The 22,933-nt window shown below is 43.9% G+C and overlaps 1 protein-coding gene across 9 annotated transcripts in view; it reads right to left on the reverse strand.

Moving 5' to 3' along the window:
* The window catches only part of MAP4K4 (mitogen-activated protein kinase kinase kinase kinase 4), a 167,045-nt gene that overhangs the window by 12,168 nt on the left and 131,944 nt on the right, over positions 1-22,933 (reverse strand). For 2 of the 9 annotated variants that reach the window (XM_054221923.1, XM_054219358.1), the window contains 11 exons: positions 20,084-20,245; positions 17,846-18,076; positions 16,817-16,923; positions 15,706-15,857; positions 14,910-15,007; positions 13,415-13,590; positions 12,832-12,952; positions 11,447-11,638; positions 8,897-9,014; positions 8,458-8,628; positions 4,381-4,524 (listed from right to left, as the gene is read on the reverse strand). In XM_054221923.1, the coding sequence (XP_054077898.1) occupies positions 4,381-4,524; positions 8,458-8,628; positions 8,897-9,014; positions 11,447-11,638; positions 12,832-12,952; positions 13,415-13,590; positions 14,910-15,007; positions 15,706-15,857; positions 16,817-16,923; positions 17,846-18,076; positions 20,084-20,245 (1,672 nt within the window). The remainder of the gene's footprint in view (positions 1-4,380; positions 4,525-8,457; positions 8,629-8,896; positions 9,015-11,446; positions 11,639-12,831; positions 12,953-13,414; positions 13,591-14,909; positions 15,008-15,705; positions 15,858-16,816; positions 16,924-17,845; positions 18,077-20,083; positions 20,246-22,933) is intronic. The other 7 variants (XM_054181590.1, XM_054222710.1, XM_054221080.1 and 4 more) reach the window with 6 other exon arrangements.

The following is a 22,933-nucleotide window of genomic DNA, read 5'->3' on the forward strand; positions in this document are numbered from 1 at the left end:
GCCACGGTCATCAAAATGCAGCTCAGACTCTTAACTCTCAATGCGAGAAGGCCTCTTTGAATGCAGAGCAAGGTTCATGATAAACTTTATCAGTGATTCTTTAACAACTAATGGCCTACAAAGCGTTTGCTGAACTAGCAAGAAGGTGGTCCTAAATGCATATACTCAAAGCTTGCATCCTCCTTCCTCCATTGGCCCAAAGCCATTACAGTCCCACAGATGAAGCTGGAGGCGAGGAAGAGAGATCATCCCTGCTTTGATTAGGAGCCATTTAGTAAGGCTCCATGAGGTCTCTGCGCAAGGACAGGAAATAGGAGATGCTCTCAGGGACCCAACTTGTCAGGGGAGTAGCTCCATGGTAGTACTTCACCAGACACGATGAGGCATCCGGGTGACTGCGGACAGTGTTTCCTGGCCCTTGGAGCTGAGAGGAAGACAGATGAGATGTACTGCAGTCAGCGCTGGGCTGGTCAAGTGACACAGTGCTGGTCTACGCTGCAGAAAGCCCTGACCTGTCAGGATGGTCCACCTGGAAGCCTGCCAGCCAAATAGAGCTACAGAGTTTAGCTAATGTCTTTAATTTGCCTTTTACGTTTTCACATGATGCCTACTGACAGATCGGTTCACAGCTGGCTCTTCATTTCAGAGGCAGGTATGGATATACAGCATCAGGGGACACCGCCTGCAGCAGGACACGAAGCCTGGGTGCTAAGACTATCCTGCTGTGCCCAGCCAGCTCCACACTGGGGTCCCTCCTGGCGCAGGGAATCCCCTAACAGAGGGAAAAGCAGCTGCAGGGACTGGGGCAGCACACGGGGAAGCACAGCTTGCAAACGGGCTGCTCCATGGACTTCAGCACCACGAAGCCATTCTGCTACAAAGACACATGGTCTAAAAGATCTTTTTATGATTCCTTGGATGGGGAAAGACAGGAGGGAAAGAGGCAGCAGTTTCAAAGTCAAAAATTTTTTCACTGAGCTTAAATTTAAAGTGGAACTGGAGACCCGTTTTCAAATACTGTACCTGCTATTTAATTTTAAAAGCCCCTCTGCTCTGACAACATGAAATGAAATGTAAAGTAACGTTGCACTGTCCTTTGTTTATCCCCAGTAGAAATGTGACAGCAGATTTAGCAGTAAATGAGCACCCTAATTTATTGCCTGACTTCATATTTATTAAGCCATGTTTCATAAAGGGATCATGCCCCACCACTCCCGTAGCTTTCTAAAGACTTGGAAAAGGGACTGAAGCAGGAAACAATATTCCCAGAAGTCCTACATCTGACCAAGGAAAGGTCCTCCCGTACTGCAAACAATAGCCACAAGGGCCCTTTTAGAAACACTGAAAAATAGGGAACATAGTCCTGACCAGAATTCACTGCAGCTCTGGGCAAGGAAGAGCTCAGAGGGCTCACGGCCAGTACAATGCACGGCATGTTTTCAAAACCATCACAAGTCCCTGCTCACCGGGAGACAAATTCTCTCTCAGATTATTTCCATGTCTTTAGCTTCCCCAGTAGCTTAGTCCAACTCGAGGAGTCAGAATAAACAGCACACACGGGAACTTCCCAGCACGTGGCTAATTTTTTTTTATATTTTCTTTTTTAATTCACATGATGTGCACCAGGGTATTTCTCTCCAACCAGAAACATTTTTCAAAACAACAACAGAGAAATATCTCAAGTGTGTTTCCATTGTGTTTTAGTGTCTAGACCACAAGGAAAGTCACAAGACAGGAAATTCCTCTGCCTCTCAGCAGCCTGACATGAAAAGCGCAGGACCGGTTAATTATATAAACATGGCTATGCGTGTATTTCAACAAGTTATTCTGCTCTTAATGTTCATACTGGTAGTGGGGGGATTAGACCCTTCTGCTTGTAAATCTCTACCAGTCAGTTTAAACAGCTCTCAAAAACCTGTTCTTTTCTTTTTCTTTTTTTTCTTTTTTTTTTTTTTTTTTTTTTTTTTTCTAATTGTTATGGTCATGAAATAAGAAAGAAAACTCTACTCCAGCCATCAAACGAACTATCAGTCAGCGACTTATATGAGGACTCATGGCTCTGATTCTCCCATAGACATAGTTTCAAATGCAAAGCTCCTTTTCCTATATTGAGTTTTTGTTTTTATTGTCACTCTGGTTTTTAATTATTAAGCAGGCAGATTCCAACCAGTTTTTCTACTCTGTCATCCCCTCCTACCTTCCTGAGTGCCACCATCATCCAGTTGGGCTGGCGCAACTCCCAGGGAGCCACAAGCGGAGCATGTTCTGTACGCACGTTGCTGCTCTCTCCTTCAGCACTATTGTGACTCTCAGCACTGTGTTATCTGAGCAGCCGAAACTACATTTCTGCTTCCCAACAGTACGGACTGAAGAACTGATTAACCACCTTGCTTTGACCCGCAAAGCTGTAGAAGCTCTTGATCTCATAGCACACCACTTTCCAAAAAAGTGGAGAGAACATATGGCCGAGAGCGCTGCAGGGAGCTCAACAACGCAGTCCTGGAACAAAGCCCGGGAGCACCTCCATAACCAAGCTGCCAAAACGCACCATTTGCAGAAGCACATCCCCGTGTCAGTGCTCCCAGTTTGGCTGGAGCGGTGGAGCAACTCACTATAAATAAAAAGACCCTAAGAGAAGTCCAGCATGAGGGTAGCTTAAACTGAGAACTGCAGCGCAGAGGCCGGAACAGGAAGGTAAGGGGGGCCCTGAGCATAAAAGCATCACTATTTCACCAAGGGTGCTTGCCCTGCCCTGCCTCTTGGTGGGCTGGGATGCCTCTTTCCTGCCTCATACCCCAGTAACCCCCCATAAAACGCAGCAGATGGGACGGAGACGAAGGCATAAACCAAAGATCAGCCGATTTCTTAAGGGTTAATGTAGCGTGTCTCCACAGAGGAAGCAATAGGTTTGAAGGAAACAAAGAAAACGGATGTGTCAGGGTACTCAGATGGTGACTGACGCAAACGTAAATAAACCTAAAACAATTACACACGAGATTGAATCACAGACACTTGTCGCCTGTGTAGGGTATGCTTCAAACCAACAGATTTTACACAAGATGGATCACACAGTATTTCTGTTTGTGAGGTCTACTATAGAATAAACTCTATCAAATGGTGCTTCTCAAAAAGCTTACATTTCAACACACAGCATTAGGCATCAAAAGAACACACAGCAGGTTGTGTTTTTTTAAACCTTCCTTGACTCATCTTTTCTTTTTAAAGATTTCACAGCATAGCTGTAGCTGAGAAAGAAGCAAGCAACGAGCCAATAAAATACGGTTGTTCTAGACAGAAATGAAGTCCCATGTTGACAACACCAGCATGGGCACAGTTCTTTGGACCTATAGTAGCATAACACCATTAATGCATTAAATTGTCTAGGTGTATGTCCTTTTGCACAAGTGTTTGGAGAGCCAGAGAGCTCCTCCAGTGGAGTCAGAGGGCCTCTGGAGCCTCAACAAAATTTTGGATGGCTCTGAACAACGACAAAGGGGCCACTGTGAGAAACCTCATTTAACGTCCTCCCCCATCACGTATGTCATATATCAGCAAAGTCTGATTTCACAAACAAACTAAAACAAAAGGAAAAGTAAATGGCTGAACGTTACCTGGGAAGAAAGATTAACAGTGCACCACATCAAGTTGCTTAACAGCAGGGTAACCTTATGCAATAACTCTCTGGAGTCAAAGAGTCTGGAACCTCAAGCTTCATAAAACACATTTTTCATCGGTGCACACAAAACAAACACAACAATCACCACCACCCTTCATCTCCCGTTGCTTTGCTTGTCTGCAGTTGCACCCAGTGAGAGACAAGGCCAAAAGCTTCACCGATCTGCCTTCTCACACCGGTAATTTCCAAATCACGTACACAGTGTACTCCCCTCTCTCTCAAACACACACACGCTCACTCCACATCACTTTTACTTCCTTACTTCGCAAGAGCATTTCCCACTCTACAGATTTTAACACACAAGATGTCTTTAAAACCAAGTAGCAAATCCATGTTTTGGTTAGAAAGAGGCCAGGTTGAAAGTAAAAAAGACGGAGGGGAAGAATGGCATTTTTACAAACTTCACAAAACAGTAACTCACAGCTCCCCAAACAAACAAAGCCGGCCGTTTCCCCCAAAACCGTGCAGCATTTTTAAAGGTCACCCTACAAGAGGAAGGATAGGGGGCAAGCAGGCACAGGGTGTTGTGTGGAAAATGATTCACTTGCAGAAACAAACTGTAGACTCAGGGAGGCGAAATGATGGAAAACCCACTGACTTCAGTCAAGTCAGGACTTCCCCCTCAACACACAGGCTGCCAAGAAAAGCGTTCTGTCAGGCCATGCCAAAAGCAGGAAAATATCATGTTGAAAAGTCAACTTTACCAGAAATTGTCACCAAGACATTCAGCCCTTCAAGCACATCCATTTGCTGGAATCGTCTTCGATTGATGAGCGGATAAACCTTCCCCTGACCACTTCTGTCTAGCAGCATCAGACCACTTTCAGTGCCCACTAACAAGTTCACTCCTAGAAGAAACAGAGATCCAAGTTAGTAGGCAGATTTTCCACATATTCTAATGAACTGATGCTTAATATAGCAACTGTCTTGTTTCAAGCAGGTCTAACCACCGGTGGTTGTATCTCAGCTGCTTGCAGCCTAAAAGATCTCGTGATGTAGAGGCTGTCTACATTACCTGCCTGCAGTGACTAGTGACACCAAATTGCAGTGTTCAAGAGAGTGAGAGACTGGTAGACCATGGAGACCTTCCTAGAGCACCTGTTCGCAAACAAAAAGGGATGCTAATGTTGGAGAAGGGGTGAAGGACAAAGTGGTACCCAAGCTTGTGTCTTCTGAAGATGTATTAGCTATTGATAGAGGGGCTGGTAACAGGACGTTCTTGGCAAGGACACTGCAAAAAAGCAGTGTCAGGGGCTTGGTCTCCACAGGGAGAAACAGATTGTGGTGCAGCCCTCCTGAAAAAGGATAGGCACAGGGTTGGTCCTCAGCTTCCCAACAATCTTTTCCATCTGAATGTTACACCTAGAGGAATTACAGTAATCTTGTGTTTCCACAGAGTTCTCCTAAAGATCAAGCAAATACAGCTGAGAGAAGTCAGTAGGCCAGTTTCTTTCTACAAAGGTCCACGCATCCACTGGAACACTTTCCAAGAGTCAACAAAACCTTAGCATTAAAAATCAATTACATGTTTTAGTAATAAATATATATATATATATGAGACCAAGTTTTAAAAATCTATTAATGTATTGTCACTCTTAAATTTCATGACTATTTATTTGCAATAGTGTTTCAGTCTAGGACCTCACAAGTATGCAGAGACAAGTCAGATACAGTACAGGGAATGGAAATCAACCCAAATGCATGACTTGCATTATTAGACTTCTATGTTGCAATCACAATATAAAACTTGTCATCCTTAAACACAATAAAATAATGAAATAAGAAAAGCCAAACTGACACAACATGATCATCGTTATATTGCTTAACGGCCTTAATCCCTAGTCAGACATTAATCCCCAGATATAACTATACTGGTGCCAATGGATGTATCATCTGGGCTGATCCCATATTGAACCTTTTCTAATGCACCACGTGGTCCCAGAGCACAGGAGTCTGTACCTCACTGTGGTCTGCACCTATAGCAGTGACATGCCGTCTCACCGTACCCAAAAAGGGTATTGCTCACAAGGCTGAGGAATGCTACCTAAACAATACCCTGGCTACCAGGGAGCAGTTTGCGTGAACGAGGGCATGTTCACGCTGACCCAGGGGACAGGAGGTGTCTCCCAAGGGGGACCACGTGTTAGGGGGAAGCAGGAGGAGGTAATGATGGGGAAGGGGACTGAGCTGCTGGTGCTGGGGGGCACTCTGAAAAGCCTCTGGCTGGATGAGAAAAACAGACGCAGCCCATGGAGAGCTCAGAAACCATCACACATCTCCATTTTCACATCTCTCTGCTAAGATTTGCTGCTCTGCTACTCCTCTGCCTCCTCCAGGCAAGAGAGCCCACAGATACCGGCAGGCACAGAGCCTGCCTTGGGAGAGGGCCTGCAGCTCTCCCGGGCTCTCCTGCAGCTGCTGACGCCTCCTCCATCCCCTTCCTGACCTCCTCCCACCTCTACATCCCCCATCTGGGTCTGCCCCCGCTGGCTCCAGTCCCACGGCCCCCAGGGACATTTCACATCCACCCGTCTCCCATACTGGGAGGCATGCTCAGACTGGGAAGGGGTGGAAGGAAGCAGAGAGAGCGAGGCACGCGCTGAGGCAGGGCTCGGTGCAGGCTGCAGCAGCACCAAACCAGCCGAGGAAGCGTCCGGCACCTCGGTCTCCTGCCTGCAGCTCCAGTACCATTGACTAAAGCTGTCAGCCATCCAGCTTTGACATACATTTTTGTATTTATTTTTTTTCCAGCGTGGATTACAGCTCAAACAAAGCCACATGCAAACTGCTCCCTCACAGTCCCTTCCCCTCTGAGCACCATTGCCCAATGGCTCCCGCCTCCACCCTCGTTGCCTCCTCTGCCGCCTTTGCAGTGTAGTTGTTTCTGCTTCGAGTTCACATGCGCGTTCATCCCCTTCCCTTAGCTATATGCATTTTGAGATTAAGCTAATGAGGTAGGGTACGCTGGTGGCGAGCAGTGCCTGTATTTTAAAACGCAGGCGCTGTCTTTATTCACAGCCAGACAAGCTCTTCTACCACCACCCTACAATTAAGCAGCTCTAAACAAATGGAAAAGCTTCCTGAGAAAGTAGAGGCTGGGTATAAAAATCTATGCTACTGCACCCACGTCATTAACGTTGACTTTCACCACTCAGAACTAGAAGAGCATCATCGACCTAATGCGATCAGCAACCTGCCAGATACTATGGCACTACCACTGGTAAAGGCAAAGCAAAACAAAGCCAAGCACGCCCCGCTCTTTTTGAATAAGAGGCATCACCATGAAATGGCTTAATTTGCTTACGCGTAAAGGAAGCTAAACTTTAGTAAGAAATAAGCATGTGTACCAGTTTGCATCACCATCAGTTTGGCCCTAAATGTTCAACAAGGAAGTGCGTTGTTACAGCTGTAAAACACCTCTAGGATTTTACACCTATACTTTAAATCACCGTGACAGTCAGATACATAGATCAAAGAAATATAAAACCATTAACACAAATTGCTACTGGCAAAATAAGACAGATCAGAGAAATTATGAGTCATCTTTACTGATCCCATATGATTTCTCTCTGCCTTCGCCCTCTCACAGCCTGAAAGTTTACATTTGCACAAGTCTTCATTTTTATCAGAGAATTATTCATATGAATACATGCAGAAATAGCATTGGGGTAAAAATTCTTACCAGTAAATTCTGGAAATAAAGCAAGCAGCAGAACAGCAGATAGGAAGATAAGGTGTTGGGAGAGCTATTTAATTGACATGGCTTCGCAGGCAAGAAGGATAGGACAATAGTGCTGTTCTGAGAAACAAGAAATGCTGGAAATAACCCCAAAAGGGAACTAAAGCCTTGGAAAGAGTTGTGGAAATGTAAACAAGACAAGTGCACTGTGTTACCTATACAATCATCGTGTGACTCAGGGGAACGGCCAACTCTCTTCTTCATAGTTTTTAAAATGACATGCATGTACATTTACAGTCTGTTATGTTTAGGGATACTAGATAAATATGTACATAATATACACACGCGTCATCTATTAACATCTAGATAATAAAAAAATTCAGGTGGCCCCATAGCTTCTGGCCAAGAAAGAACTGACACAGCAGAGAAAAGCTTTCACTGGGTGTTGCAGCAGGGATTCCACATTGTAGCAGGCAACAAGCCCTTTCACCAGTGTAGGATCCTGACTAATTGTCTGCCTCTGACATAAATTATCCCTTGTGACAAGAAGGCCAGACACACTCGGTCAGCTGACACCTCATACCCAGCTGCTCTCTGCACTAACCACTCTTAATGAAACCAAGCCACAGTCTCACACTGGAAAATGTCCCTCCTACCCTTCTCGTTCCCCTCTTCCTTCCTACATAAACTGATGACTGAGGTGGAAAGTCATCTTACGAAACACATCCTGATCAAGCTCTGCAACAATACATTAGCAAGAGGCTCAAGAAGGTAGCCCATGTGCACCAGTTGTACAATGCAAAGATGACAAGTTCCCAAACATCACAAGTGATATACTAACGGGGGCTACAGAGAAAAGGACACCCCGATCAGCTGAATGAAGTCTGAACTGTGCTATCAGAAGCACTATATGCAGCAGTAGGAAATTATATCAAAGCAGAAGCAGCATAATAATAAGCAGCTCTTGCAACAAAAAGATGTAAATAAGCATTGAATAAATGTAGAGAAACAATTAAGGTTTCAGAGATACGTTCTCGAAGACCACCTGGCAAGTCTGCACTTCAGAAGTGCAGAAGGCAAAGGAGGAACAGGTTTGCATTACCCCATAAGGCAGCACACAGTATCTCAGAATTGAATCTCTTCTTGTATTTGCGAATCTCTGGGGTATCACTCTGTGGCCGCGTATTTGTGGGATTCACATTGACAACTGATCCTTTCCGCGTAGGGTCTTGCCTTATTGCCTCTGATCTCATTGCTTCACTAGAAAATCCTACTGAAAAAAAGAAAAGTAAAGCACATGTAATATCCCTCAAGTGCTAAATTCTGGCTATATAATCTTTACACAATACAACCCAAATCAGTAACCGAAAATACTGAGCAAGCCTTTCTTTTTGTAAGAAATGTAAATGGAAAAAGAAATAAACTATGCAATCCATTGCAAATCAAATAAAAAGCACGATGGCAAAATTTGCAAGTACTTTAAAGAGCCACTAAAGTCACTGAACCCTTTTTCAATTGTCGTCTTCGGCTGCTTTACTTACCCACAGAAGTCACAGTTGTCCCACTAGATGGAGAAATCTGTAGTAATCTGGGGTCTATAAAAGGTGTAAAGGAGGAGGAAGATTTGTGTTTCTGGAGTGTGTTACTAGCGGACTGAGTCTGCAATGTAAATTTCAACTTTATTAATATTAATGACAATAAAAAGCACGGATAACAACAACCAACATTTTTAAGTCACTACAGAATTATGCTACAGAGCCTCCCCAAGCTTTTATACTTCCTTTATAGATACACAATGCACTGCAGGCAGCACACCTGAGCTAGACACATATGCACACTGCACGTGTTACAGCAAAATGTAATTAGCTAAATCGCCATCCCTGTCACCTCATCTGCTAGCGAAGATTTTTAGGACAGGCCACTACAATCAGGCACAAAGCGAGGGAATGTCTCCTTTTTTAAAGATCTGCTTAAATGTCTGTATACTATCTTATCTGCAAGCTGTCCACTACCTACAACTTTTGAATTTATGAAGCATCTCCTGAAGTGAGCTAGTTTAATAAACTATGAATTGGCTCGTGCAACAAAATCAGAACCATCTGGGATCAAGCATTTACTTCTACAATGGCTTATGTTTCGGTGTCCACTACCTTTCATTCTCCCTATTTTGTTTAACCTGAGCCTCTTGCCAGAAAGCTGCAGCAGGTTCTTCCACCTTTATTTGACAAAGCAACATATTAAACCTGTATTGAACAAAGGGGCTCATTAGTGTGGAAGGTGTAGCAAACGGTGATAATGAGGCTATGAATATGTAGTGGATAAAATCACTGGTGCTTGCTGAGTTATGTGATCTAAACATGAAAAAAACATAAAGAAAGGAAGACGACAAGTGAAACAATGAACTGTTAAAAGTGGAAATGGAACGACTTAAAAACCCTTGCCAGTTTAGTATTATAGTGACAACATTGCATACTGAAGCAGAATGGGACAAGTGGAAAAAAAAATAGGTATATACATAAAGGGCGTGCATGTGGGTAAGTTGTACCAAGCAGTACTAGGTTTTTGCTCAGCTTTATACAAACGCAGTTAGAGACACTTCTTTATCACCAACTAATCTTCAACCTCTGATATTTCTAAGCCTCAGCTCTCTGCAGAAAAAATAGCAATGGGTCTTAGGAGGGTATCACCCCTCTGCACAGCTCAATACCAAAAGGCCCCTTCGTCACCAGCCACTGCCACAGCCTCCACTTCCCAAGCTGAGTCAACCGAACCCTGCTTATTTATTGCTTAGATCAAAGTAATGAGCAAGCATATCTCTGGATCAATCAACTGATCTCTATAACCTACAAGAGTGTGCTTTTAGAAAGATCAAAGACCAATGAAGCATAGCTGAAAATTAAGTACTGTGCCAACTGAATTTCCAGGAGGAAACCCTCCCACCCACCCTCCTGCTACGTGGTTCAGAAGCATTTTTGATCCTGTGGTGAACACATGCATTGCCATCAGCCTACCCAGCTCACCGCAACCTCTCCTTCTCGTCACAGCACTTGCACGCCTAACGTGGCAGGACAGGCTCTACCCTGAGAAGCAGCAGCTTCTTTTCACTGAGTTTTGCTCCCCCCTGTACCACTCCTGCTTGCGTACAGAAAGAGGCTCTCCCCAAAAGCCGGGCTGGCCACCCAACTGGGAGTGGAGCCACCATGCTGGGGTCCTCGTCTACTGCTAGGGTTGGTAAGGGGCCAATGATGCCCTTCGTTCACACGTGCGCATCTCCTCTGCACCGAGGGGTTACACGCATGTGAAGGACTGGGCTTGCCCACCAGCACTTGGTGAGTAAGGGAAGGCATCGTCCCAGCATCAGCCCAGGACAGCAAGAGGGAGCTTTCCCCCGTGGTGAAGCCTTACTTCTCCACCTGGACACGACCAGGTGGAGAACAGTCATCTTTACGCAGCTGCTTTTCAGAGTACACACATACTTGGAAAAAAAAAAAAAAAAAAAAAAAAACCCAAAGATTTTTTCCCCCATTCATTATTCCAAAACAACAACACCCCAGGCTTTTACAACCCTCCCGGGCAACTCCTGATTTGTTCACCCAGCCCACGTGGCAAGCTTTAAAGAGCAAAATCCCTCCACGGCCGCCTCCTCTCCCAAAGGGTGAGTTTCCACAAGCAGCTCCTCATACGTGCGGAGTTGCTAGCCCAGGCTTTACTGACAAAGCCAAAATTAACCGCTAATTTTTTAAGAGGCACGCTGCTAGCAATTAGACTGCTCCCGGAATAAAAAAGAATTAAAAAAATAAGAGAGTATTGGCTTGAAAAATGTGGTAGTCAAGTTTAGTTTAAAACGAACGCCATGCAATTAATGACTCACTAGGAGGAAGCAAAAATAGTAAACTGGCAAGTTTGGCGTGGGACTGCTCTAGAGTTAAGGGCTTCTTACACAGAACTGAAATGTGTTATTTGGGGGGTGGGAACAAAGGTGACAGGAAAAAAAAAACCAGGGGAGATTGGCTGGAGTTCCTTTGCAAACTATCTACTAGGCAATGCTGCTATGACCCTACGAAAGCAGCCAGCTGTGGTGTAAGACATACCTCATTAGTAGTTAGCTTGTCCTGGGGTGTCTGTGGGGACATGGTGGGTGTCGGCTGGCTGGAGGATGGGGAGGAGGAGGTGGAGGAAGTGGAGGAGGAATGGCTTTGCTGTAAGAGATCTGGCAAGAGGTGAATGCGACCGGCAAAGCCATTGCTCTCATGATGGCTGGCACGCTTTTTGTCAACTGTACTCTGTAGAAAAAACAGGCACACTTGTCTTGCTCAAGTGCTGCTTAAAGGTCTATATCCCTAACAACCTCTCTCCTTCTCTCCCTCGCTCTCTTCCTACCTTTTAACAGTTATTTATTTGTTTGTTGTTTTTTGTTTTTTTTTAAATAAGCTGATAATCCATGCCTTGATGCCTGGATGGAAAGGGAAAGTGGGCAGAGCTACTAGAGTTCAGCAAATTCCCACCTATTCTGGCAGGCAAAAGCTTAGTTCGTGTGATTGACTTGCACAGCCAGTTCCATTAATTAACAAAGGAGTAACTGTGCCGGTAAGTCTTCCACCACAACGCGGACAAGCACATTATTGGGGGCGGGGGGAGGATTTCTTCCCCTATTGTTTTGTTTAAAACTAACTTAAATCCTATACAGATACAAGCTTGGACTGTCTGGTGAATGCCTTCAGCTAACTATTTAAAACAATAAGCATGAAATCTTAATTTTCAAACCAGAGTGCTCAATTAAGAAATTGGCATTCAGTTGTGAAATTCAGAAATGCGATTACCAAGAAACTCCTCTAAGCTAGCACGCTCATTAACACACGAGCTCATTTAAAAGCAGGGAATCATTATTTTTCAGAGGCACAAGAATGCAATATTTTCAGAATCAAAGGCAACAACACAGCGCTCTAGCTCTGTCCACATTCTCTCCTTCACCGCCTATTTTGCTTCTCCATTCCCCCACACTGTTGTATTAATTTGTATGTATATGTGTGTGTGTGTTATCTGGGTGGTCTGTACTGCCCTCAACCACAGGTTCAGAATAATTTAAAAAAAACCTGAATACTCCACCCCCAGCCTCCCTCCCAGCCCCACTCCTGAGAGCCACGTTTGGTTTTATGGTAAAACTAAACTAAGTTCTTGCTCCAGGTACTTGCTCCACACACCTGCAGCTTTTCTACCCTTCTCTCCCACAGACTTTGAGGTACTCTGTATGGTGCTGCCACAGGTGTCACTGGAAAGCATGCAAAACAGTAGCAAGGGGTGAAGGGCTACTCTCCTCTTGGCATGCATCAAACATCTTGCTCATCTGAAATTCACTACAGCTGTGTCTTGATAATACGAACAACAAATATAATGTAGAAACAGCATGGGTGAATGAGCGAGTGGGTTAATGAGCACAGAAAAGGTGCAGCACTGCACAGGGAAGGAAAAGCAATACCTGTCGGACAATTAAGGTGCCCTCCTTAGAAGGAGTCAAGGCAGGTTCACTCTCCACATCATCATGGACAATCATGGTTTTCACTGACTCTGTTTCACCATTGCTCAAGTTCAACGTCGACCTATTTGCCAAACAAGAAATGACTGGAGTGAGATAACAGCACTTGTGCCCTAGCTTTCACTGCCCCACACCAAGGCATACTCAATATTAATTTATATCATGACCAGAGTGAAATATTTACATAACCCGCCTAGAAAAGCTTCTCTATTTTAAAAAAAAAAAAAAACAAAAAAAAAAACAAAAAAAAAAGAAAAGAAAAAAAAAGTCAGGAGTTTGTTAAACATCCCTTGTTGTTTTACAACAAATCAAGGGAGAGGAGGGAAAGAACCTAATTTAGAGAAGCCTACTTTTTGAAAAGGTAACTCTCAAGCGTTTGAAAATGTGAACATACAAGGCTGCTATGTCTTGCTCATAGATCGTTGTAAGCTGAATGAACTAACATCCAAGCCAAAACACCTGACATCCTTTTCCTTCAACCACCCAAGAGGGAAAACAGAAGCAAAATACTGTTAAAAGAACTAACACTGCTCGAACATCATCTGGTCCAGAAGTAGATTCGTCTGCTCCTTCCTGTTCCATATCATCATCTTCCTCATCCGTCGTCCCTGACTCCTCACTTGAGGATGAATAATCCGTTACTTTATGTGGAGGTCGCACATCCTCTACTGCTCGCAATTCCTTTGCCAAAGCAGTTAAATCCTGATGGGAGAGGGAAGAAAAAACTGACGTTGCAATGAAGAGAGGAGAAGAGTTTGCAAGACAACCCTACTGGATTAGCGTCCAAGTTTGTTCACTTGTCCACTGCTGTGTTTACATAACCCCAGTAGTATCATTTCCTTCGATTTATTCATTCCTGATAGTTACCAAAAGTCACTTTCTGATAAATTAAAGCACCAAAAGTCAACCTAACAAGGCCTTGACATATTATAGAAAAATGCATACTCTGAATCCAAACTATCCTGATTATGACTGCAGTTTATCCCATTATATCATCTGGAGGACGTATACAAGCAGCTGGACCCAATCACACAGAGTGGTTGACTCTCACAGTTCATTTTCCTAAACTTTGCAGGTTAATAGCATCCACCACAAGAAATATAGGGAGCAAGGTAGCAGAAAGATCCTAAGACTTATTGAGCCACCCAAGGCACAGTCACAGAGAGCTGATCTCCTTGAAACCTTCTGATCCATTTCCAGTTGCATGGATCCGCACTGAGGAGTTCACCTGAGAGGTCAGATTCATTAGCACCAGCTCAGTTGCACACGACTGTCAAACAGTATGGGACATAAGCTGCTTTTCCACCTGCAGCCTGGAGTGTGGGCAAACCAGGTTTGCAGTGAGTGCAATCTGCTCTTAATTGTGTAGCTGTGCTTCATTTAGCTGAATGCAGTTTATGGCAAATACTTCACACGTTATACTATAAGAAGTGAAGGACCAACCCCTATGTTTCTTTAAGAAAGCAGCTTTAACTGACAGATTTGAGTGCTGGTGCAGTATCACAATGGCAAGAGAAAAAAGTTTTAAGGAAAGTTGGAAATACTTTGAAAACCCACTGTGATCCCCCAGATACAACTGGACACAGAGCTGTAATCAACTGCAACATCAGTCAGATAAAGAAAACGTCAGAAATCTTTCACGGAAAATAGCAACAATTTAAGGTCTTACCGCTTCTCCCTGCACCATTCAGCCCAGCATTGGCGCATTCAGGTCAAATGCATGATCATTGGTCCAGCCCCAGGAAGGAAGCACAGGATCGAAAGAGAAAGGCAAAGGTTAGGAAGGAAGAAGACCGGAGAGCAGAAACCAATTCCAGAAGCAGAGCAAATTCTAATGTTTAAAGTACTGTGATGTGTGCAGGCAATTGCAGAGCCCAGGACATGCTGCTGTGCCCGCAGATCCAAACTCCAATTCAAGCTGAAGTTCACCCCCAAAGGCATCGTGAATGGAAGCTCACACCGTATTTTTTGTGGGCCTACCTGAAAGAGGCAGGGGACAAGGGAAAGTGGATGCCACTTACAGCAGGCTTGATAGGTCTGAAGACTTCCTTTTTCTCTTCAGGCTTTTTAGGTGCACTTTCATGACGCTGTGATGGCGAACCCTCTGATTTGGATGATGCTGCATGTGTCAAGACCCCGAAAGGAACACAGAACAAAACACATTAAGCAGGGAGCTAAAATATGTTTTCTTACTTCACTTTGGAGTGGGGAAGAGAGGTGAGAAGGCTATCAGGCACTGCCTGACAGCAAGACAGAAGTTTTACTGGTTCATTATTGCATTGTCCCTGAAGGACTATACAAAAACCATCATAAGCTGTGACTGGTATACATGACCTATGACTAAAGCCAAAGTAAACAGTCACACAGTTGTAAATCAAAGAGGGTAACTCGAGTGTGGCCACAAGCTGTGAAACCAGCATCAGCATCCAGCGTACACCAGCTGAGACCTATCTGTAGCAGTCTGCAGCTCTTCAGCAACCACCAAGGTGACAGGCAACAAGCATCAAAAGATGCCCTTGCACATGGGAGGAAGGGAGCTATAAAAGCATGGAGATCGGGCTGTTTGCACATGGGAAAATGCAGCAGTGACTGAACATGAATTAGAGAATGCTGGAACACTTTCACGTCAACTTCTGCACCCACTGTCTTTCCCAAGCAAGGACATACAGCCAAGGAGGGTACTGTAGGCTAACCCATCTTTGATACTGCATGTTCAAAGGTCTTTCCCAGTGAGGGTTATCATCCTTCATTACTGAATGTTGTGCAACTCAATAAATGTAGAAACACGACATTACAAAGGGTAGAGGAAGAACTTACATCTCATCCGGAACCGCTCTCCAGACCCACTCTGAGAGCCGGGATGGGAGCCAGGCTGTGAGCCAGAGTTGCTTGAACCCGAAGAACTGCCACTGCCCGGCCTTGGTACGAGCTTCTCCACCCTTTCCCACAGCAGACGAGGCTCTATATTGCTGTATCAGGGGAGGGAGGCAAGTCTTTGTCACAACGCTTCAGTTTCAGATTCCCGTTTCTAAACTCAACCATCACTCTTCCTCAATGTTTTGCTAATAACTTATCTGAAAGAGGACTTAGCACTGAGCTGAGGGCATTAGTGATGCTGCACAACACAAGCAGTGGCTCCCTTTGAAATACCTATTACCTTATTTAGGATGGTAAAAAAAAAAAAAAAAAAAAACACTTTAGGTGGGTGTAAGCTATTGTTTTTATTTGGAACTGTCTACCCGCCATTCTTATGTATCTAAACCTAAAGTGGACAGTTCTCTCAGCCTGCATGCAGCAGGTTTGAAATTGGCTCAGAAGTACCATGGCCACCCAAGCAGTAGCCAAAAAAACCAGCACTACCTGTCCCTCTAAAATACCCTTAGCCCCATCCAGTGAGACAATTCAGGGGTGGCCTGTCCACAGCGCTCTGCTGAGCTTTGGAGCCAGCCCCTTCCTGACCTGAGATGCTCTGTGGCACAGCTCATGGATGCTTCTCTCCCTCCTAAAGTCTGGTTCTGGCTGAGAGGCCAGAAAGTTTCTGAGATCAGTTTCCTTCAGATGTTACAAACACTTCTGCTGCCAGTAATCCCCACAAATACACCCAAGATGACCTGCTGCACCAAAAGGCAGGATGTTCATGAATAGCCACATTTTTTCAGTAATCTTAAGGATATTTTGAAATTATTGCAAAAGCTACATACAGTGCAGGCAACTCAAAGCAGGAGAGGGAAGAAGAAATTTTGCCATTGTTTGTTGGCACATGTGATACACCAAGGGGAATTAATATTAATCATCACTGAAAAGGGATCCAAATTCATCTTCCTCTCATATCCAACAGACAATGCCAAAAGCTCTCTGAAAATGCCTGGCTTTCCTTGAGCCTTTTCCTTCCAACGCAGGAAAGGCAAGGACATGTAGGCTTACAAACCTCGTGGAGTTTCTTTGACCTGCTTGGTTATTTTGCTGCCCACTGCCCTGCAGGGGAGAATCACGGCGGGACAGGACTGGTGATCGGGACGTTGTTCTCACAGGTACCTTGGGAGAAAAAAGGTTGTATTAAAACCATGAAGAGGAGAGAGAGAAGAGGAAAACTGAATCTCTTCTGCTACATAATATATTCTTAAGATTTTAACAACACTTAATCTAAGTCCAAGCTAGCATCAACAACCAAAAGCAACAAACAAACACCCACAAAACCAAGAGCCTTAGTTGGGATGCTGTCCAGATTTTGAAGAGAACTCAAAGTTTAGTCTTAAGTAGTGTTGAATAGTTACCACACAAACACATACACACCTCGCTACCCTCCAACTACTGAGACATTTAAAAAGAATATGGCATTTTGACTGAAGCAGGGGAGGCACAAAGCAATTTGCTGAAACAGCATGAGAATTAGGAGAATAAGCTCAGGGGAACCAAACAAATGCCCGGGAATGGATCAGCAGAAGGCAAAGACTGGTGAGGGAGCAAGAATATACTCAGAAGAAGCAAATCCCAGTGGATGGGAGGGGGGTGGGGTGGGAGGGAGAGAGGAGGAAAGATATTGAATGTTTCCTTTTTGTTCAGTTCCATCTCTATTTTAAATACGTGTATGATTCATAGTTTGGGCTGATACCAGATGAAGAAGAAAATTAACTCTGAGCAATAACCTCAGGGATATTTTTAATTCTTTTCTGAATATAGTAATGATTTGTTAACTTTGCATAATAAATTGTCTCTCTGAAATAGCTGCATTCTGTAAATCATTGCCAATTTTATATGAAGCTTCAATATTGTACTTAAGGTTGGTTACCATTAACCCATCGACTGAACGCCTACATTATGATCTGCCTTCCAAAATACTGTTACCAATGCTGGCACAAGGGCACGGTCTTCCCAGTGCCCAGGGTATCACATCCTTAAAAAAAATAATAATTAATAATAAAAAAAAATAGCACACATCTGTCTTTCTACTCCTTACCCTTGGAGGCACCTCGTCACTGTCTGATCTAGCCCAAGCCTTTTGGGTGGGGTCGGGTACCTCCGACTTAGAGTCAGAACTCTGATTTAGCACTTCACTGCGTGAAGGTGGATATGGGTCCTGGGAACGAAGATGGTGATGAGCAAATTTGGGAGAAGGGTCACTGAAGGAATGGGATCGCGAGACAGGGGAAACATTGTTCTTGAGAGATGCCAGATGGGACCACTGTACCTTACAAGAAAACAAAACATAAAACATTCAATGCGCTCAGTATAACTGGCTTTCCAATTAACACAGAATAAAGGCAGGTGGGGCGGGCAAGACAAATTGGTTATGGCATTAGGTAAGCGTGGGGTGGAATCAATGCACTTAAAAGCAAGGCAAGCGCCCAAAGAACGTAACAGACTGAAAATACAGCACATATGCATTTTTTTTGAGATACGCTCTCCACATACACATACACCGGCGCCCAGAAGAAAAGGCGACCTGATATCTGCACCGTGAGCCTGAGTCCAAAGGCCACGCAAGACAGAAGCTGCCTGCTGTTCTCCGGTCTTCAGTGGGCTTTGGTCAGGTCTCATGGTAGCATTGGTGGGCTGGGAAATTTGAAGTGGATATCCAATTGAAGAAATGTACAAAATTAAAGAATGCTGTAAAATGTGCAAACTGACAGACATTTACGTTACCTAATAAATTTAGGAACTAGATACAGTTCCAAACTTTTGGAAAGACCATAACACAAAAGCCTTTATTCCTTTACAGTCATTGCAATATATATAAAAAAACTGTAATATATATTGTATATAGTATACATATGTACAATGCATATTATACTTACACCATATATGTACCATATACTGTACATATATACATATCTATACACAAACTAAGCACACACGTACACGCACACATATTCAATTACACATACTAAGAAGGCACAACAGTGACTACGGAGTTAAAACTCTGTTGGGATTTCCACTGAAATTCATATTGACCCTTCAGCCTACTCCCTCCTTGTGAGTAAACCTGCATTTCAGAGTTAATTTCTGAAACTGAGGAGGAGGAAAGGTTGTAACTGAGGAACACACTGTTTTCACACCTGATAATTAAGCAAAGCTTCGCTTTCAACCCCAGTTTCAGCAGGCTGGTTGTATTTGTTTTTATATGATTATTATTTCCTCAATTTTAATACACACAGCTGTTGAAGAGCCTGATTATCCCTAATATGAGTGGAAGACCCAGACTGTAAAAATAACTGGCACAGAGAGCATGACGATACAAGTCCAATATTTTGAAATAGTCATAGAGGTTTGAATAAAAGCCAGGAATTAATGAGTAAGAGACGAAGTTCTGTTCTGATTTATCCCACTCTCCCGTCTGCTCAAATTCTCCTGTTGCCCAAAAGGGTTGCAATACCTAGTCACAATCAGGGACGGTTTTAGCTTGCAATGTCATCAACAGATTTAATTTGGGAGAGGAAAATTCTGCATGGAAACAGAGGAACTGAATGCAGAATTATACCGTTTAATTTAGCATATCTAAATCACTCAGAATTTATGGGCTATGTCTAAGTTTTAGACAACGGTTACTTTTTAAATTCATGCTGTTAATTCCTATGAGATACAGATACCGAGGATCTGGAGGCTCTCCATTAGAAAACAGCAGAGTGATGGCAGCCACACAGCTCAATGGTTTCAATCTCTTTTTGATTTTCCAGGGGCGGAACAGAGCTCTATTTAGCAACTGACAACAAACTTGCTTTTCTTAGTCATGTTTTGTATATCTCTCTGAAGCAGCGCTCATACTATTAAAACCCACTTGTTTAGTTAGCTTTTTCCACAAGAATTTAAAAAACTAAGCCAGCTCACTTCTTTGCTGAGCATCCTCTTTGGCAGTAAGTACCTTGTACAGATCAAATTCTGAATCGTAGAAGTGTACTGCAACTGTCACCAGTGTTTAGCCCACCATTCCTCTGTTGCACAGACAGTAACAGTAATGCAACAGCTCTAATCTAACTGTAATATCAAGAAAAACCCCACACCAAAACCATAAATCTATCAGTTTATCAATAAAATAAGCAAAAATAGATAAAGAGCAATCTACCACATAAACTGCTTTGCACAACAGCACTACCCTTTACCTAAGGCCTTCTATGCACCAAGATCTGCAAATCTGAAGGAAACATGTTGGGACTTCTGCATTTCCTCCAGGCTCACTGAGATTTTCCTGGGCACTTACCTGGGGCTCCATCGGCCTCTGCAGGGCAGGCTGAGCAGGTTCTGAGTTTCCATTGGAAAAGGACTCTGATCTTGAAGGCACTGGTGGCTCCAACACTTTGCCCATCTGTTTAGATTGCGCTTCAGGGGAGCCCTGGTTAGTTTTTCTAAATCTTTCCTCCACCTAAGCCAAAATAAACGGAGGTTAAGCCTAGAGTCAGTAAAACCAATTACAGTAGAAATACGAAGGTGACTACCACCTTTCCTTTACCATAAAGAAACCACATACATTTGGGACTTGGCAGGATTTTTTCCCTACAGCTTTCACCAGTAACGTAAAACACAGAGTGAACTGCACCAAAGCAGCAAGTAAGCCAATATGGAAAATCCATACTAGGAAATAGGTTACAGCAGGCAGTAAGATGTGAAGTGATATGATGGAAGACCATTATGAGGCTTCTTTCTGTCTAGACTACTTACAGTATTTTCCTCAGAGACAAAAGGATATATGAAAATAGAAACAACTTTACAATACAGAAGTACGTTTCCCATTGCTACCCCTTACTGTAGTTACTCACCTTACTCAACCAACGTTATTTAATTATCTCCTCTCCTGAGCTTGTCTCTTTGACAGTGCAAGAAGAGATAGGATATGCTTCTCTACCTGGTAATAGTGGAGGCTGTTCAGCTTTAGGTACGAAACTGTAGGACTGGTCATCCTCTCTCTTATCAGATAGTCCCAGAACAACCTCACAGACCGGAGAGAACAGCCCCAGCAGCTTATTTCTGGTTCTCAGGGATGTGTAGAAGTGATCGTACACTAACCTAGAGAGCTTTTCGAGGGGAAGACTAGATCAGAAAGTGCTCAGTCCTCAAAAGAACATCAAGCGAGGTCCCCACACAGAAACATCTTCCAAGGCCACAGCATTGCGAACAAAGCAAGCAATACAAAGGGTAAGAAACAGAGGGAGGCTTAAGGCAGAAAAGAAATATCCTCCCATTTCATAAGACGGTCTCTTGCTAGAATCAGGGCAGCATGTGTGTTTCTGCCAGGGGAGCCGCCGCTGAGGAACGCTGGACTCCAAGCACTTTATCCAAGTGTTGAAGAAAGATCAAACTGCCAGCTTGGGCTGATTTCATTTGCTGAGATGCTGCTCACGAGATTTGCTTTAACCCTTGCACCTTGAAGCACAAAACCAGTATTGGGGTGGTTTCCTAATTGTTCCCTAGCAGTGATGGTCTGGAGACACTATTGTTCATATACCCATGTCAGAAGACAGAGGCAAGTTTCCAGGACTCCTTAGCTGGGATGCTTTACAAACCGGCCCCTGCTTTCCAAAATTTGAGGACGGTAACAGTTTGCCTATGGGAACAAGCAGACAAGCTTCTGCCAGGTCTACACAAAACACATCATGTCTGGGGAAATACAACAATAATGGAGGCAAATATCTTCACCATACAATCATTTTTCACCACCATGTTCAACTTCATAGAGCCATCCCTTTAAAGTTTAAAAAACAGGCCAGACTCCTTGTTATGAATAGAACAAGGAAAAGCCCCAAGTCTTTCTGTCTGAAGGAAAAGGCTTTCATGTCTCTAGCTGTAGATGATAGGAGGTTTCCTTCACAAAGCACACAAGCTGCACAAGCCATAAGTCCTTAAAACCAGGCAAGAGGTGGGAAGGAGAACACCAGTTCATCCCTGCATAAGAACAGGCCCTGTTCCAGTCATCTGACTGTCTGGATGAGAAAATGGTATTAAGCCTCATTTCTTGCTCTAATCTCTCCCGTTTCCCAGAGCCAATCTTAGAATTCATTTTCCTTATATCCCCCATTGCCACTGGAATGGGAAAAAAAACCCCAATACTCTAATCCACATTAGACTTCGCCAGAACAGGAAAGTTAGCCCACTTTGGTTTATCATCCTAATGGTCAACATCTCCGTAGATGGAGACTTTCTCCGGGGAGCAGTATACCTGAAAGTATGAGGCACAGAATATTCGCTCCAACTTCAATGTCAAGAATGACATGAAAGTTAATGCCTGCTTTTAGGATTAACTGGTGTTGCTCCCACCAAGATATCATGGCTATAGTTCTACTTCACACGTACACAGTGATCTCTGAAGATCTGACTATTAACACGATTTTTCTGTGCCTTCGCTTTAATCCTTCTAGCTAGAGCAATTACAAAAGAAAAACACCACAACAGAAAAATAGTTGAGTCAGTGGTTCTGCTAAAGGATGTAACACTTTGAATCTTTAGGAGTTTCTCTCCTTTTCAACTCTGAAAGGAAAATGGGGAGATGAGGAACAGAGACAGTTCTGCACACAACCCCCAGTATCAATATAGGCTGGGGGATGAAGGGCTTGAGAGCAGCCCTGCCGAGAAGGACTTAGGGGTACTGGTGGGTGAAAAGCTTGTCATGAGCCGACAATGGGCGCTCACAGCCCAGAAAGCCAACTGCATCCTGGGCTGCATCAAAAGAAGCGTGGCCAGCAGATCCAGAGAGGTGATTCTCTACTCTGCTCTAATGAGACCCCACCTAGAGTACTGCATCCAGCTTTGGAGCCCTTGGCACAGGAAAAGACATGGACCTGCTCGAGCAGGTCCAGAGGAAGGCCACAAAAATGATCAGAGGGCTGGAGCACCCCTCCTATGAGGACAGGCTGAGAGAGTTGCGGTTGTTCAGCCTGGAGAAGAGAAGGGTCCAGGAAGACCTTATAGTGGCCTCCCAGTACTTAAAGGGGACTTATGAGAAAGATGGGGACAAACTTTTTAGCAGGGCCTGTTGCAACAGGACAACGGGTAATGGTTTTAAGCTAAAAGAGGGTAAATTTAGACTAGATACCAGGAAGAAATTTTTTATGGTAAG

This window comes from Rissa tridactyla, chromosome 1, assembly GCF_028500815.1.
Source record: "Rissa tridactyla isolate bRisTri1 chromosome 1, bRisTri1.patW.cur.20221130, whole genome shotgun sequence".
Classification (NCBI taxonomy): Eukaryota; Metazoa; Chordata; class Aves; order Charadriiformes; family Laridae; genus Rissa; species Rissa tridactyla.